This window comes from Staurois parvus, unplaced genomic scaffold (genome assembly GCF_062004578.1).
Source record: "Staurois parvus isolate SC_StPar_1 unplaced genomic scaffold, SC_StPar_1.0 ptg000145l, whole genome shotgun sequence".
Lineage (NCBI taxonomy): Eukaryota > Metazoa > Chordata > Amphibia > Anura > Ranidae > Staurois > Staurois parvus.
The window spans coordinates 17920832-17940289 of NW_028317941.1; the positions used below are offsets into that span (position 1 = coordinate 17920832).

The following is a 19458-nucleotide window of genomic DNA, read 5'->3' on the forward strand; positions in this document are numbered from 1 at the left end:
TTTCAGCAATTCCGGCTTAAAAGATGGGAAATGGAGGGAGCACAGTCAGACACATCCAGCACCAATTTATTTCAGGAGAAACAGTAGCGATTAGATAAAGTTTTCTAAATGAATCAACTGATGTTTCCCCTGAGATTGATCAGCCAAGGGTGTTTGCTAGTAACTATAACTGACAAATTGTTGCTTGGTCTGCCTGAATTTGATCATATCAGATAATTATTTTCTTACAGCAAGTGGTGCACTTTCCCCTAGGGTCGTTGGTTCAAATCCCAACCATGACGCTACTTGCTGTTTGCATGTTCTCCCTGTGTCTGTGTGGGTTTCCTCCAGGTACTCCGGTTTATAATATTACCTGCTAATGATTCATCACAGACATCCAATTCCTAAAACGTATTTATTATGACTGTATATTCAGGAAAATTATTGTATCACCTCTACCATATAATTGTAAGTTATTACACTGTACTCTTTTATTAATCTTACACTCTTTACTTTTTTGTGTTTTTTTTTACAGTATGTAATCAGTCATACTCAACTGGAAACCAGAACCCTGCAATTATCTGTATGGCATAATGATCGGTTTGGGCGTAACAGCTTTTTAGGAGAAGTAAATATTCCTCTTGACACATGGAACTTTGAAAATCAAGAAGATGAGTCCTTCACATTGGAAGCCAAAGTGGGTCTAATTTTGACATAAATTGACTTACATTTAGTGGCATATTTATAAATAAGGAAATGTGAAACTAAATATTTACTGGTAGTGAAGCTTCCTGGTGCATGTGTTTTTAATTACCTGAAACGATTAACCACCTGTGAATTTTTTAGTGAATGTCACATTAAGCCCTGGTTCCCTGCGGTTTGACAGTTCCAACGAAAAACACCGACCAGGACCTGTACGGTAAATGGTGGACTTTGAGGGCACAGCATGAGACAGACCAAGTACTTAAAAAGAATACACTTTATTATACAAAATGTAATAACATTGTATATTAAAAGCTATTGATAAGCACCTGCCATCTGTATATGTGTCATGCTCCCTGTAGGGTTGGTTGTTGGTTGTGGTCCCCTATGTCCGCCCCAAGATTGGTTGATTTGAACCCTAGGGACTACCATCATACCTATGTAAGCAATGCAGTCTTCGTAGATTAATTTATGTTTTCTATGAAATGTGTGTATATGAGTCTAATCTTTATTTGTTTAATGATAGTAGTAGCTGCTCCCTCTATGTTATATGGTCCTGAAGATGCTGCAATACAAGCGAAACACGTTGGCCATGAACACTGGAAAAAGAACAATATACAGTTGTTTGCCATACTACTGTTATCATCAATTATTTAATTTGAATGGTTCTAGAGGGAACATATTCTTAGACGGGATCCCCTCTGTCGTGACTATCCCCACATGGTGCTGATCAATAGCTTTTAATTTACCATGTTTTTAAATTTTGTATAATAAAGTGTATTCGTTTTAAGTACGTGGTCTCATGCTGTGCCCTCAAAGTCCATCATTTATTGTACAGGTTCTGGTTGGTGTTTTTCGTATGTATTGTTGGATGTTGCACCTTGAAAGCTATGATTCTTTAATTGACAGTTCCAAATCGCATGACAAGTAGCACCCCATTATCAGCAATTGAACCGTCCAAAATGGCGTGACTCCGACTTTGCGTTGCCGATTTGAAAGAAAGGTTCCTGCTCTATTTTTTGTGATTTCAGGTGTGACTTGCGTAGACATGTCTCTAGGTCTCTGTTCAAGTGAAGTCGCACAATTTCAAAATCAGACTCTGTGTGAACCTAACCTTAGTGCTTCATAAATATGTTCCACAGTCTCTGTGCTTATACATCATCACCATTTCACCTTGCACAACAGCAAAGATGTCAGAGAAAATGGAAGGGTAGAGTTTCTAGTACAGGTTCAAAAGTTTTAGCATCACCCCCCCTTCTCCAAAACTAACCAGCCTGGCACACCACTCATACAGGCTGGTATCCCCATAGCAGAGTAACAGAGTATGCAGTTCCCTGCTATATTGATACTAGCCTGTATGCTCTTCCGAATGACTGAGGGACATGCAGAATATCGAGGCTAACACTTACCACCTAACCAACAAAACGACCACCCCCTCAACCTTCTCCCACCTGAAATAACCACGCGACTCTCCTTTTTGGTGTAAAAACGGCCATAGCAGCCCATTTATTTAACATGACTATTACATAACACTTCATACAGTACAATCAAAATAATAACTGACAGTAACGATCCCAACTGGGTCCAAGGTCTGCAAAGGCACTGTTAATCACATAAATAACTCGGCTGTATCTGACACCCAATGAAAAGGCCCCAACTTCTACTACACCGCCTCGGGGACAATACTACAGCTACGTAGTCCCAGATACATTCCATTACCTACAACCTTACCAACGTAACTTTATAATTGGGAAGGAACACCCATACCTACGATGGGCCCAACCCATAATCCACCAAATCACTCCAGCACCGCCTTCAAAGACCCAGCAACCCCTACTAGCTGCCATGACAAAAACAAAAAACGCAAGACAAGCACCCCAAAACACAAAAAGCAAATCAATGAAAGAAAAAAAACCCACACAAAAACCAAATGACAAGACAAAAACAAAGGACAAAAAAACAAAAGGAAGAAACATTAAAACAAAACAACGAAACAGGTCCAGAGAGGGATGGCGGGAGAAACTTCACCCATACTGGTACAAGCTCTGACTGACACCCGACAAGTCCCAACCCCTCTCCTCATCCTGGAAAGACCACCCTCATACTCAAATACTCCAGTCAGGTGAGTAACCACCCCTACCACATGAATATACTCCCACCCTATTCAAATCTCCGCCTCGTCTGCAAGCCCCAGTCATGCTGGCCCTCCTCTAAGATTCACTCATTTCCAGGCATGTACTTTATAGAATGCATTCAGAGGGGTCTTGCATGGGATACTAGGGATTATGGGGAGGTATATGAATGTACCGGCAAACCCAAATTTGACTAAAGTATCAGTGACATAAATTGTTCATTACCTGCTGAAATTAGATGCATTCGTTCATTGAAGAATTTTGTTTTGTCATATTTGTTATGTTAAACCGATTCTTTTTTGGAATTCTTTTCTTATGTTCTGCATTCATTTCGTGTATTTGATGGTCTGGGTGGATTAAAATAATTTAACAGTTTTTCCAGAAGATTGCTATATATTCGATACATTATCAAATTGCATGGATTTGAATTGGAAAGATTCAATATTTTTGGACGCTAGTCCAACCCACCAAGAAAAATGGCATGAGCTGACTGGACAATGTCGACTGGCGTCATGTGTATCCAAATTAACAAATGAAACAAAATTCATATCCATTTGTTATCCGAACTTGAATTATCAAACAAATTCCAAAATTTAATTAACTTCCCCATGGGTCCAAACTACTAAATCATGTGATGTCATTCTAATGCAGTGCTCTCCAAACTGCAGCCCTGGGGCCAGATGTGGTCCTTTGCTTGCTTGTATCTGGCCCTTGAGGCACTAATTTATCCACTGATACCAACAATGGGCTATTATTCCCCCCATTGACACCAATAACAGGGCACAACTTTTCTCAAAACACCAACAATGGGCCATTAACCCAAACCCCCCCCCCCACACACACACACACACAAACACACACACATACACACTAATGATGAGGTGCACTGTTCTTTCCACTGTCACCCATGATGAGGCATTTTTTTTTGGGACCTTTTTGAGTCCCGATGCCCATAGTCCAGCCCACTTAACGTTTGAAGAACAGTGAACTAGCCCTTTGTTTAGAAAGTTTGGAGACCCCTGTTCTAATGAAGCTACTGTATTTGTTAATTTCGGTATAACTTTTATTTGGATTCACTGACATTTGATACTATGTCCATTCAGAGATTTGTTTAAATCTGAATCTCCGAAAAATGAAATTATTTTGGAAAAACGAATCGTAAAATGACATGCACATGTCTAGCTGGGAGCCACTATAAGCAAAGAGACCCGATCCCTGTGCTGATTGGCTCCTTCATCCCCCAGCTTTGGCTGCTGCATATAGCACAGTTTTCTTTTAATAACTTCATTTGTACAAAATAATCATATGTTTGTCTTTATAACAAAGAAAAAATTGTTCAATATCTATCTAGAACAAATTTCTTAATGTACATTATAGAAAGGAAATACAGTATATTGTTTAAAATAATGGCAACATTGACTTTGCTTCTTAGATGGATATGACATCTGAAGTAACCCTGCAGTATAAAGGAGAAATAATAGTTGGGTTACAGTACATTCCTCCTGAGAAAAACCTCACTCTTCCATTGGAACCAGTGACAACAGGTAAGTCTTTTCTCCAAAGTAACCATCAGTAGTTTATAGCTCAGCCTTCTTGGCTTTCAGAGCCATTTTATAGCTGCTAAGTGTTGTGCTCTGTTTTTCACATTTAATTTCAAAAAATGGGAAAAACGCAACTGGAAAAATGATTTATTGTAATTATAATTTTTTTTTAATTCTGCAGGAAAGAAAAGTTTTAGAAGGTCAAAGAAAATACCCATGCCAACTGGAGGAATACTAGAGGTACAAATAAAAGAAGCCAAAAATCTAACTGCAGTGAAATCAGGGACTTCAGACACATTTGTCAAAGGGTAAGGCAAAATGTTTTCTGTAATCCTTTGTTTCATAATAATGTGAAATTGGCATCAAACTGATTCTTTAGATTGTCCATTATCTCATGAAAAGGTGTTCAGTTTTTTTTAGAACATAAACTGTTTTTTTTTCAGTGAGAGTTCTAATATAAAATATTTCTCTGATTTTGTTTTTGGAATAGTGCAATTATGTGCTGTGAATATAAAGGAGCCTCATACTGAAAATGTTCCTTTATTTTCTTTTTTTGATGACTAATGCTCAGCATGATTTTTATGCCTCATACATATTTTGTATTGTATTGAATGTGTCAAATACATTATAAAAACCTCAGTATAACTGCAGATTTATGCAGACATGTACTGTTTAAACTGTATCTAAACCCAAGAACAGAGATTTAATATATTGCAGTTTACCAGTCATTAGATGTAGTGGCTGTATTTCTTTCTTTATTTAGGCTTTTTCCATTAAATTTCCCCTACTGATCCCGGCAGTAACAGTTTCTGTTCTAGGATAACTGCACTTATTTAGTGTACTGTATCAATGTCATCACCATATGACTACAGAATACCTCCTACTCTCCCATCTAATTAACATAGTGGAAAGGTGTTCTGTAGTTCACAGAGGTGAATTTGACTGAGTTGATAACACTGCTTGAGATAACACTATGGAGTGTACTGGAGCTTGCAAGCTGTGTATTTATGGAAGGATCAACAGGTGTTATTTTGTACTTTTTGAACAGCTATAACAAAATGCTTTCAATTCTATATATAACAGACAAAAAGAGAGCAAACAGAGAAGTTTATTGATAAAGCAGTAGTAAACCATCTTAGAAAAAAATAAATAATTACTGGTCCCCCTGCAGGCTCATGTCATAATGTGCTAGCATGCACCTAAAAAACAGATCTCTCCAGTGGGGCACTGTTGCCATTGACAGGGTGTCCATCTCCACCCGTTCTTCTTTCCAGGTTTGTGGACTCTGGTTGTTTGAATGGCCAAGCCGCTATGAGATCACTCCCATGCATGCTCACAGGAGTCATGGTTACGACACAGTTGGTTCTGTTACAGTGCGCTGGTAATGTCACTGGCTGCTATACATATAAGTATATCCTTATTATAGGCCTGTAGGTACAAGATAAAAAGCGGACTTCACTACCACTTTATTTTCCCATGCAGTGTGGCTGTGCCAATGCTGCAGCTGCTGCTCGATTACCCCCCTCCCATGACACCAGTACTGCTCTGCCCCACAGCTGCGTCATTCACAGCGTTCTGCGAATGAGTGAACCACAAGACCCAACAGCCTTGGCATCTGGCGGCTTGTAGTTCTCAATGAACTTCCACAGAGCTGTGGAGTGCTGTGGTAGTTCATTGATTCTTCTTGTCGTTATATCTGTTTGCCCATACATCCTGTACTGGCAAGCAGACTGATTGACAGATCTGCAGGAGACCTGCATAGCACCAATGATCTGCAATGCTTTACAGGCTCCTGCAACAAAAAATAATAAATGCACATTTTTTTTTACCTGGAAACACTTATCCTTTAAGTGTGGCCCCCAATACTTCAAGAGGGCCACACAATAGCAACATGTTTAATGGAGGCAGCTCATTTGGGTTCAGGTTTCAGGAAGGAACTTTTTCCCCCTGCTGGAGCAAATAGGATCAAGCTTTGTTGTGTTTTATGCCTTCCTCTGAATCAGCTGTGGGTATAGGATTGCGTATACAGTATAGAGGTTTTCTGTTTGTTTTTGTTTTTCTCTTTTCCTATTGGTTGAACTAAATGGACCTGTGCCTTTTTCAGTCTAACTAACTATGTAACAGTGTAAATATGTAATTAAATTTGTTATTATTAGTAGTAAAATTGTTTGTTTTAGTGAGGATTATTATTAGTTATTATTATTATTAATAAAATTGTTCTTATTAGTGAGGATTTACTGTGAGTGCCAACAGTTTGTTCAGCACTTTACGAATTAAAGGAGACTGTACAGTTCCATATAAGAGGAAACAGAGGGCCCCACTTGTTAGAGTTTACAATCTAAAAGGGAATTATCATCCCTTGCAATGGTGCTGCCCTGCAATGTTTATTGTGAATGTACCAGTTTGCTTGGAGCCCCACTTAAAATGTGACGTGTTAACAGATACATTTTAGGGGGTTCATTGTGAGTAGTATTTTTCTATACTAACATTTTATTTTTATCTTTTAGATACCTATTACCTGTTAACAGCAAATCCACAAAACACAAAACTCCCATCATTAAAAAGTCAGTGAATCCCCAATGGAACCACACTTTCTCCTTCACAAGTCTAGAGCCGAGTGACTTACAGAACGTCTCCCTGGAGCTGACCGTTTGGGATAAGGAATCTTTGACAAGCAATGTGTTTCTGGGTGGAGTCTGCTTGAGTTGTGGCAGTGGTGAGTAAACAATCATATATCTTTTTTTTTCTGTTGAGTTCCAATCAAATAATATCAAGGCACTAATTTGTAATTAGATCTGTGAGAATTCCTTGAACAGGCAAATTAGAATAATGTGTGAAAAAGCAATATTGCGGCCACTAAATCAGTGAATACATCAAACGTTTGTGAATGATGCCAGCATTAGTGACAGCTACCCTTAAATAGATAAATACACTTATAAATTAAATTTGTGAATAGGTAGGCGCTAAGTCAATATATCATATGAAAAATGATACCAAAATGATCTAACAACAACATCAAATAACTAAAAGACCCAAACAAAATATATATTAAACATATAGTGAGTGACAGTCCCATGAAAATAGGATCCCGTAGATCAAAGAATTTTCTTCTTCACCACGTGTAGACAATAAGTAAATTCTTGACTCACCAGAAATTATTGACCCCGGTTAAAGTGGTCAAAAAGTGCTTTATGGTCATGCAACAAGCTGACAGCCAGCAGCAAGCTCTCATGGACCGAGTCTTCTGATCTCCTAGTATGGAATATGGATCCAGAGGACCAAGGATGGTGGCACCCAGATAGGTGGTCTTGAAGCTCTGGGTGCACAAATATTGGATGGATTCCCAATCCCAGGCTATCCTCAAGGTATAGATAATGCTCCAAGTAGCCATGTGGTTGGAGATGGAAAAAATCCCATGCTGCCCCTATGATGGCCGTGTGTTCAGGATGGAGACAGAGCTCCATCCCATGAAATTGAAGAGCCCAGCACTGAAGCTGGCAGTATCGCCCATCTACCATAGATGTTTTCGGAAATCGGATTGTCTCTGGTCATCTTTATGGTATTAGGGACCAGAACTGGACAGTATTTTGTCACTTCTTGTTTAGAAGCTATTACTAGCTTGTACAAGGGCAGAAGAGACATCTGGGGTCTCATAGACCCCAGATGTCTCAGTAAAGAGGACCTGTCACTGCTGATTTTTGGATGACAAGGATGTTTACATTCTTTGTGACAGCAGTAAAAGTGATTTACTGCTTAACCACTTCCCAACCGGCCGTTGTATATAAACGGCTGGACGGTGGCACTGCAGGGTCGGGTGGCCGTTTATAAACCGCGATCCAGTGCCCGATGTGTCCTCCGGAGACAGTGAAACACCGATCGTGTGAGGTCCCGATCATGTGATCACTGATTGGCCAATCAGTGATCACATGCAAAGTAGTAAGCAAGATATCACTTCTGACATCATTGCTTACTACGTGTGAAATCTGTGAATGATCACAGAGGTCACATGGTACAAGGCTATTCACAACAGCCTTGTACCATGTGACAAGCTGTGACCAATCACAGCTCACTCAGTAGATCTCAATGGCTGCAGGAATGCAGACAGAGAGGAGAAATGATTGCTTTTACATCCTATATGGGTGTAAAAGCAATCAGTGTGTAAAAAAAAAAACAAAACATCACCTCCCAAAAGTAGTAGAGTGTCACCATGGTGACACTGTACTGCTGGAGTGACAGTATGTAAAAAAATAAATAAATAAATAAAATAAATAATATTATAAAAAAAAAAAATTTTTGTAAAAGTTTAAAAATTATAATTTTTGGTTATAAACTAATTTGGCTTATTTTTTTTTTTTTACTAAAAAGATAACGGAATACATTTTGGCCAAGATTTATGATGAAATATTATTTATTTGCTAAATTTTATAAGAAAAACACTTTTTTTTTCAAAATTTTGGACATTTTCATTAACATAGCAAAAAAAATAAAATCCCAGCGGTGAATAAATACCACCAAAATAAAGTTTTATCTGTCTCAAAAAAATGGTAAAAAATTTATATGGGTACAGTGTTGCATGACCGTGCAATTGTCATTCAAAGTGTGATAGCGCTGAAAGCTGAAAATTGCCCTCGTCAGGAAGGGGGTAAAAGTGTCCGGACTGGAAGTGGTTAAAAAAACATATATAATATTTTGAGGTTCTAAGTAATTTTCTAGCAAAAAAAATATTTTTACATGTAGGAGAGAAATCTCAGTATAGGTTTTGGAAGCAGGTGGCTAAAAAAAATACGGCCGCGTGGGGCTCCGCCCACCCGCCAACGTCATTTATTCACAGAGATCTGTGAATGAGAGAACTACAAGTACCGACAGCCTTTGTGGCTGTCGGCTTGTAGTTCTCAATTAATTAACAGGGCGCTGTTGAGGACTCTAGGTAGTTCATTGTTTAATTCCTGTCATTGTAACAAGCAGACAGCTTACACTGACAGTCTGCAGGAGTCCTGCATTGCATCCACGATCTGCTGATTGCGGGTGCCATGCTTTGCATGCTTCTAGTAAAAAAAAAAATTAAATGCATATATTTTACCTGCAAAAACGATGCGTGTTTATTATTTTTTTTACCAAATATGAGCTTATCCTTTAAGTATCGTATGATTTTTGTGTACTAGAATCTTTAGCATTAGTAATCTACCTTGGGCAAGTCATAAATGATGCGATTTTATTTCTTGCAACCACAGGTCACTGACCACAGTTAGTGTTGATGGGAGAATCTGTCCAGCAGCACTATTGTGTTCTGCAAGCAGGTTAGGCTTCCAGCAGGGCTGCAGGAGGGACTCCCTCATCTACACTGACAGTGTTGATGGGGGAATTTATTTCCCCCCCCCCACATTGATTACTGCCGGTGGCTATAGCCACCGGCAGTAATCACATGCAATAAATTGGACAGGCTGGTTGTCCTGAAGTCAATCAATGGATCCACTTCAGCACAAACAGCCTGCCAATAGATGGATTACATTTTGGCCAGTCCCTGCTGCAACAGCCAAGGTTCGATCCATCTATGACTGGCTTTAGACTTATTTGGAAGACAGGTATTTTATATTTAATTTTCATATTGTTACATCATTCGCCTTTGAACGTAATTTTCATTGTCGGAAAATGAAAGCTTAACTTGGACTTCTGAGTGTAGTTCCCGGCATGTGATCTACTAAAGGGCACCACACTGTGCAGACATCTTCAGTCTCCATTGTAATCTCCTTTAAAGTTAATTTCATGGATGCCTAATTTGATAGTGGTTCAGCTGAAGACTTTGTAATCCTTCATCTGTGAAGATATATACCATTGTAATTATTGTAATTAGCTCATGAGATGCCTTTGCTAACAAAAACAAATGGTCACATTGTTTTGTATTTCAGTCCATTTTTCTAATATCCAGGCCTGCAGTTTTGCAAAATTATTTTTTGATATTCATTATGCAGTCTTATTAAATGAACTAATCAACAATCTCATTTTAATTAGAGCTGCAGTATTACTTCAGGAGAATGGTTTGGCTTAAAGAGAATGTATTATTGGAATTAAGAGCATTTTGCCTTTGTATTTATTCACAATGTTTCTTTTGAACATGCATCCACTTAGTCTAATCATTGAAGGATGGCTGGGACTGGTTATCAGTGTTCATTTATAAATACATCAATTTACTGGGTTTGTTTCATATAGTGTACTGGGTTCCTTCTTATTGATAAAAGTACAGATGCACCACATGAAATTAAATAAGCTTTTGGTAAGAGAAGAAAATAGAGCTTCTTAAGACTGAACTCCAGGCAAATAACTAAATACATATATGGGAACTGTTTCATCTACCAAAGTAGCTACATCTCTGTTCATCCAGTTCTAGGATTTACACAGCTCTATCAAATAGTCCACAGCAGTTAAGTAACAACTTACAGGTCTTGTCCCTCTCCCCGCCTGTAATTGGACAGTGAAAGAATAAGCAACTCACTAGGTCACTCTATTTTCCCTTTCTGTTAGAAGGCTCACAATCAGGCCTGGACTGGGACACAAAATAGGCCTGGGCAGTTTGGACTGAGCAGCCCCAAACCCGAGGACCCTTTCCTTGGAGTCCAGTGGTGGAATGCCAGGGCCCGGCCACAAGAGCGACTTTTGCGACCCTGGTAGTTCCGCTGCTAGAGTCAGTAGGTTTTTATTTTATACATTATTATTCTTTTACATTTTTTGTAAGAGCCCCATTGGTGGGCTTTTGTGAGAGGGGAAGGAAGACACAAGACTGCCGGGGAGTGTGGGCGGGGCAGACATAGGAGGAGGGGCAGAACCAGCTTTCTCTCTCCTCTCCTGTCTGTGGTAGTGGGGGGAACTGTCAGCGCTGGGTACAGTCTATCCTGACAGAACCAGTGCTGCAGAAGATGAGGGGGGCCAGCCGCAGGGGGAGCATACAGGACCCACGGCAGGAGGAGATGGATAAGAGGGGCAGCCGAGAGGCACATAGAGGAACCGAACAGTGCATTTCTCACCTGCCACCTCTGAGTGCCTGCAGGAGGGAGAGGAGGAGAAGCAGGCATTCAGTTGCAGCAGGTGAGAAATGCTCGGTCCAGTTCCTCTATATGCCTCCCCTCCTATCCAGATGGCCCCAGCCCACCAGGCAAATGCCCAGTGTGCCCTATGGCCAGTCTGGGCATGCTCACAATCTAAGCTCTGCTGTACAGTGAACTGCAAGAGGCTGATACCAGGTCAAATTCAGACATTTAAGCTGGCCATAGGTGGATCAAATCTCAGCTCGTAAAGCAGGGACTGGCCAAGGTTCGATCTATCTATGGGCAGGCTGGTTGTACCCAAGTGAATTGACTGATCAACTTGGGTACAACCAGCCTGTTGGATTTTTAACATGCAATTACTGCTGCTGGTTATAACCGCTAGCAGTAATCAATCTGTTCTGCTGGCTGGGAAAGCTTCCTTCCAGCAGAACACAATACCGTTTCAGGGTCAGTGTCGGGTGGAAGATAATGTGGAGTGTGGAGCCTGGGAGGGGGCCCAGGAAGGAGCCTACCTGCAGCAGGCAGGATCTTGGAAGGAGGATCTCTCAGCCTCAACCATCCCCTGAGAGAGGACAGCCTGGGAGGCAGGGAAGCCAGTTCAGTGTAAGGCCTTAAGGCAGTCACCAACCCATAAGCTTACAGGAAAGGGCTGAGTGAGTAATCCTGCATCCCCTGGGCCAGATAAGGGGAGAGGGCAGTCAGGTGGCAAACCGAACTACCTCCTCGTCTGGGGCTGCTCTACTATTGTGGCAGTTTTTGGGTCCCCTTGCTCGGGGATTCCCTCAGACTGCTGGGTGAAGAGGAGGATTCATCTGGGGTCTGAGGAAGAACACCAGATGGGCTATTCAAGGAGAGGATATTTGTCTATGGATTTGTACATAGTTGCTAAGGAGATTTGTCCTCAAGTTCACAGTTGCATGGGCATCCCATACACCCCTCCACCCCATCCAAGTTCAATACCCCTTAATAAAATCACAAGAAACAAGCTCAAAGACTGTTTACTGTCTCCAGTGTGCAAGTGTTGAAGAAAATGTGTATTGCCTGACTGTGGAGGACTATAGGGGGACCCAAAACTCAGCAACTCTTAAGGGGGTAGTGCTACACACCCGGGGTGGAAGGAAAGAAAGTGGAATCATCTATGGCGGGGGTGTAAAATCTTTTGACTCTCCTGGGCAGTATTGGAAGATCAGGAATTCTCTCAGACCATGCATAAAAAACACTAACAATAAAGATAGCTGATGAGCAGAAAAAGTCGGGCACATCACCATAACAGTAAAAGAGAGCAAAATAAAACCATTGCGATATTTGACACTGTTGCAAATACTCAAAAAGACCTATGGGGCTTTAAGAATGCCTCCAGTAGTGAAAGCGACAGCTGATTAAAATTACTTATGCTATTTTATTAAAACAAAAAAAAATCCATAAGGGCTAATACATTTTTTTGTATTAATAAAATAGCATACGTAATTTTAATCAACTGTCATTTTCACTACTGGAGGCATAATTAAAGTCCCATTGGTCTTTGTTTTCACATATGGATAATGCCTCCCATAGCGTAATTGCAATGGATTGCTTGTCTACAACACTACACCTATTTGTGTATTTACATGAAATCTTATGGGGGAGCACCCTCATGTGGCACTTACTCAGCTAGCGGGAGTCCCTCCATGCGCTGCCGGTATTATAGCAAACATAGCATCCCTTCTGAAGTGCCTGGGTCATGCTTGTCTGTGTTGGCCATGGCCATGCATACTAATGCATACCAAACACGGCATCCCTGGCATCCCTCTAGATGTTCAGCATGCAGAACCCTCTTGTGCTGCTTGCGACTTGTGGGCCGCAAATTAGACACACCTGATCTATGACTTGCCTTAGCCTGCTTGCATTTAAATATACACATAATGATTTGGATCAACTTTATTTCAATTATTTTAAAGCTGATCTCCAGACAGATATTATTGCAGCTATGTAATCAATAACACATCTTTAAATCATCCTTTTAATGCAAGGAGTGTAATTAGCTGAATTTGAGTATTATCTTTTTGCAATCAACTGTACAGCAGAGCTCAGACTGGCCGAGTGAAAAGTAGCACAGGGAGTTAATCAGCTGCAGTTCAAGGAGTATGCTGGTAGAAGGTGAGAGCAGAGTGCTGGAAATGAGCTCTTCAGTGTGCTGCATCTTCTTTCACAGTCCAGTTACAGGGTGGGGGTGGGCAGGGGGCCTGTAAGTGTTATTGAAATGCAACAGAGAGAAATCAGGTCTCCTTCTCTGCCAGGCAGGGTTGTGCTATGCGGCAGAGTTGTTTAAATCTCAGACCTGCATGAACAGAAGTGAAAATCCCATGGCAGGTAAAAGAGCTTTCGTATGTGAATTTAATCGGTGTTTGCCTGGAGATAAACTTAAACTGTTTAGGTTGATTTTGATGCTGTAAATATACTCTCTTTACTTCATAAATAAGCATTCAATGCACAATTACAGAGTGCAGGACACAGGCATAGACATAGACAACTGGGTTGTACTGTATGTTTTACCTGCAGGGGATTGGTATCACCATATAATCCAGTTGTCTACCGCTATGCCCGTGTCATGCACTGTACTCCAAGAAAAAGATTTTACAGGTAATTCAACAATAATAAATAAAATTTTACTTGCACATGATTGGTCATTTTTTGCAAAGTGAACGAAAGCGAAGGAAAGTGAAAATTTACTTTGTGAAATGAGCATGCTCTACCTCTTTAGTACATCAGTCAATTTGTTAGATTTACAAAGCTTGGAAAGATGAACTTTGCAAAATCTTAAATAAATAATAAAAATCCACATTGTATTAATATAGAGCTGGAATATTAGACACCCCTGTGATCTGGGAACACATTTTGTATATAAGATGAAGAGTGCTTGATGGACAATGGTGATTGGACAAAAGGGGTTACTGCAGAACATAGTGTTCAGTATGTTGTTCCCTCTACTGCTGCACTATCCTTACTTGTTGGTCACATGTACCATGTGTGCCATTATATTTTACTGAATGAGGGAGCGTGAATGTAAGGCAGATTCCAAAAATACATAGAAAACCTCTATATACACAGTCCTATACCCTCAATTGATCCAGAGGAAGGCAGAAACATATAAGCATGTTCCAATATACTCCATTAAAACTACACCAAAACACACACACTCCTCCCTAAACCAGTAAAAAACACAGTAATCACAAGTTAATGAATATCATGTATACAAAATACCACCTATAGATCTAGAAACTGTCAGTGACCACTCAACAGTGACAAACATCAGCTATTAAACAGAGAGTCATCCTGGCAATTACAATCATAAATCATTGGAAATGAATGACACAGGTAACCCAAAAAGACACTAGACACATGGTTACTATACAGTAACTCAGAAGCAGTCTTTTGCAGCATGGAGGGCAGAGCAGGTAACTCCAGGTACATGTAAAGATAGAACAGAAAAAGCCAGCGCAGGAAATTACTCTAAAGCCAGCCATATATGGATCCAAATTGGGCCAGTTTAGCAGGAACCGGCCGAATTTCCATCCATGTATGGGCAGGCTGGTTGTACTGAAGTTGATCTATCGATTGACTTCAGTACAACCAGCCTGTCAGATTTTTTGCATGTGATTACTACCAACAGCTGTAGCCACTAGTAGTAATCCTTATGGGGAGGGGTCCCAAACAATCGGTGCCCCCAGCTATAGCTGGCAACACTGAACATTGTATTCTGTTGACAAGGAAGGCTCTCTGCTGGCAGAATATAATGGCGCTGCGGGAATGAATGATTCCTGAGTGTGTTGATGGGGGAATTAGTAAATTTTTGGTTTCTTCGAAGTGTTAAAAACAGTAGGGTTTATGCAATAAAAACACTCAAAGCTAGTATACTGCACTCACTTGTACGGTTTTATGTTACAGTGCAAATGGATTAAGCTGGGGAGTAAGTCCTCATAGTCCCAAGAAGCCCTGGCCAGGGGAAGCACGGAACTATAGAGTGCACTAGCTTCAAGTGTTTTTATTGAATAAATCCTACTGTTTTTTTAATACTACACTTAGGGGTTGATTTACTAAAACTGGAGCGTGCAAAATCCGGTACAGCTCTGCATAGAAACCAATCAGTTTCTGTTTTTTTTTACCAATGCTTAATTGAAGAAGCTGAAGTTAGAAGCTGATTGATTTCTATACAGAGCTGCACCTGATTTTGCACTCTCCAGTTTTATTAAATCACCCCCTTTAGATTCCTTCCCTGTGCTGTTTTTTATGTTTAATCTCCTCTAATTTGCTCCAAATTCCTTCCTGATCCCTCAGTAGGAATTGGATATTCCCTAGATCGACAGTCTCTGGTGTTATTACCTATAAATGTTAATATCCAGTTAACATAACATCAGGAATTAGAAGATCCCTTAAGAGCTGATTTTCACATGTGCGGTGCGGATTGAAGCTAAGATTTCAAAACTAATTGATACAGTAGTTGTTCACCGGTTCATGTCAGGTTTACATCAGGTTCAGGACAAGATTAGCTCTCAGGATTTTCCTGTTCATACATATGACTCTTTTTCAAACCTCATTAAATCCACACCGCTAGTGCACTGGACATAAGTGAATAGGATCCATAGGAAGCAATGTTATTTCACATGTCATGTTGACTGGATGCAGGTCAAACTGCATCCAATCTGCATATATGTGAACCAGCACTAAGAGTTTTCTTTGAACAAAACTTTAAAATGTAATATGTGCCAAATGTTACCTCCCCACAGGTATAAGTTATGGGAATGACGTTGACTGGATGGACTCCCAAGGTGAAGAACAGTATCTGTGGCAACGAATGATGGACAACCCTGGAACATCAGTTGAAGGAACCCTAATGCTAAGGTCCACTAAGGCAAGACACAAGAAGGCAACTCAAAAGTCCTGAACCTGTCAAGACTTACTGATACTAATAGCAGACGTTTTCAACTGGTTTCCACTGCTTGGCATTTCAATGTTGCTTCTCATGGACTGACTGTACTCCAGCCATAGCTTTAGTACTGTAAAGGGTTGCTACTGCACATTTGTATATAGGACTGATAATGTTTAACTTACTGACATACCAATTACATTTGTATAAATTAGGATTTACATAAAATCATATACATCATTTCTTATTTGATAACACTTTTCAAAGTAAACTTTTGAAGTCTATGACCTCAGTCACTTCTGTATTAGTATTTAACTTTACCTGTTAAAAAAGTTTGAGTTATGTTTAGAAAATAGGTGGAAAAGAGCACAAAAAACAGGGCTGAGATATTTTATTTAGGATGCATATCTTTACCTTGCACATAAATAGACATCACAGGGCCTTATTACATCTCTACCCCGGAAGCTAAACCAAGCTACTGTCACTTTGTTCCAGTTGTATCTTGAGCAGCGCCACTGTGTGCCATATGTATTTACTTAGTTCAGACTGGAATTTATGTGACATTGAAAGTCTATGGCGCCAAAAGAAATATACTGCCAGAGCATTATTGCAGTCTTCTTAGGTAGTCTGCATTCCCAATGGGGGTAGAGGAGACAGAATAGATAACTGCCATTTATTATATTGCCTTTTGTGACAGTGAGCATGTACATATCAAAGGAGACAACATAATTCCACCTAATACTAGGGTGACCTTGGGTTATGTGCATAATGATATGGCTCTCCAATCCACCTTGAAGAAAAGAAAACTCTGATCTATCACAATGTAACTGATGCCACTAAACTTGACCTGAAGAAAAAAGAAAAGCCATCTTCTCCACTGATTTCTCATATCTTTGTTCTAAAGCACAATTGAAGGTCCATTTTATTCAATAAATGTAGTATGCAGGGTTTGTATATCTGGAAATATACTGAAATCTCATTGCTGGCAATCAGGAAAAAGATGGCATGTAGTACATAGTCCAGTATGTGGGTGCCGCCTTACACTACATGAGTAGAAGAAGGTGGCACTCCCTTTTGGTGCACCTCTTTTTTCATGTTTTCATGACCATCATGTCTGCTATGGCCATAGTCACATCCTTGCTGGAATACTTGTTACAGCACAACAGTTATCCAAGGTTCCTACACATAATTTAAACTAAAATACGCCTAGAATCATGTTATCATGTTGTCACCAGAGTTGTAATTATAACCATAGAAACACACAAGGTTGCTATAGAGCCAGGAGATGAGGGCTTGGTTGGGCCCCCCTTTTCCATGTTTAAGAGTCCCTGCAAATGTCCCTGCATTACAGCCCCATCTAGCCCGAATCATGGTCCTGTTGCTGAGAGTGAAAAATCTGCTCCTTGCTGGAAATAGAAGCAGTTGGTCATAGGGTGTGGAGAGGATGCGTCTTACAAGTATTCTGAAAAAAAAAAATCGTTAATCCGTTTCCTTCTAATTCTATTATCTAAATCCATCTAAATGCATTTCATTCTGTCATTATTTTATAAAAATAGATTACATTTCAACAAGGCACAAGCCTCAGTACTAGTAATGTGTATATATGCTGTACATGACATGGCATGCAGCCTTAAAGTGGGAGAGTATACACTAAGGTACTACCCCATAAATGCATTCTTAGAGTTTTCTAAGGGGGTGTTTTTATACTTACTGAATGCGTTCATCCAAAAGCACAATGTAGATCTTGAGTTTACCAAACCTATTCTGTTGATTTTTTCTTAACAATCATTTTTACCCATTTTATGGCTGCATCTGAACACTAGTAAATATCCATGCTACAATGTAAAATATAATTTTATTTTGAACATAATATTCTTGGTTTTTGCATATAAAATAGTAGAAATTCTCTAGGATGATGCTACAAAGTATAAAAGCATTGTGTATGTTCAGTCAGAGACGTTTCAGGTAGACAAATATATAATATATATTTTACAAAGAAGATGTGCCTGATAATTTTGCTGTATAGTATATTTATTGTATATAATACTGTATGTGGAAATAGATTGTGAACCGTAAAGGGACACTAAATCAAAAACAAAATTGTCTTTGAAGAATATATTAGGAGAATCCATCAATAACATTTACAGATATGTATCTAAAGTCTTGTACATACATATCGGCCAAAAATTGGCCACAGTAGCACAGTTTAGCAGGAATCAGCCAACTTTAGGCCCGTGTGTACAACTATGTGTTCTACAGAAGCCAGTCCCAAGACCAATGTCAGTTGAATGGGCTTGCTGGAAAACAAGCATCCGACCTGCATCTGATCAGTGCTTGCAGACAATGACTACTAGCACTGATCAGTGTGTTCTGGAGGAGGGGGGAGTCCCCCTGTCAGAATACAATAGCAGGAGGCATCACTACACTAACATCGCTTGTGTCAGTATAGTGATCTCACAGTTTGTTTTTATTCAGCCCTCTAGGTTAAATTAAATACTTAGTGTGTAAAAACTAGTGTGTACTGGGCCTTAAGGTAGTCATACACATATACTGTAGATCTCCTATGGGCTCATCTCCCTGCTTTTGTGTTCAGATAGCTGCTGTCCTCGCGGTTGTCTGAATACCTGAACAGTGATTGCATCTGATTGGCAGTTTTCCACCTGGATGCTTCAATTTTTTCAATTAAAATTTGTTGAGCCCACCAAGCTCAACAAATTTCGATTGAAAAAATTGAAGCATCCAGGTGGAAAACTGCCAATTTTTTCAATTAAAATTTGTTGAGCCCACGCAGCTCAACAAATTTTGATTGAAAAAATTGAAGCATCCAGGTGGAAAACTGCCAATCAGATGCAATCACTGTTCAGGTATTCAGACAACCGCAGGGACAGCAGCTCAGATTTTGGCTGGCTCCTGCTGAATTAACTGCAATTTAAGCCATGTATGGCCAGCTTACGTCTTAATAAATCTTGAGATATTACACATTGTAAAACCATTTATAAAATGGAGTGCAGAATACTGTCTATTGTACATGCCCAGCTCCTCCCCCCCAGACACCTTATACTTACCTCAATTTCGATCCAACTGCAATTTAAGCCATGTATGGCCAGCTTACGTCTTAATAAATCTTGAGATATTACACATTGTAAAACCATTTATAAAAT

The 19458-nt window shown here is 39.8% G+C and overlaps 1 protein-coding gene across 6 annotated transcripts in view; it reads left to right on the forward strand.

The window, feature by feature from the left end:
- The window catches only part of SYTL5 (synaptotagmin like 5), a 267892-nt gene extending 249596 nt beyond the window's left edge, over window positions 1-18296 (forward strand). For all 6 annotated transcript variants that reach the window (XM_089673908.1, XM_089673903.1, XM_089673905.1 and 3 more), the window contains 5 exons: window positions 515-676; window positions 4246-4357; window positions 4536-4662; window positions 6862-7070; window positions 16158-18296. In XM_089673908.1, coding sequence (XP_089530034.1) covers window positions 515-676; window positions 4246-4357; window positions 4536-4662; window positions 6862-7070; window positions 16158-16315 — 768 coding nt within the window. In that variant the 3' untranslated portion in view covers window positions 16316-18296. The remainder of the gene's footprint in view (window positions 1-514; window positions 677-4245; window positions 4358-4535; window positions 4663-6861; window positions 7071-16157) is intronic.
- Window positions 18297-19458: the final 1162 nt, after the last annotated feature.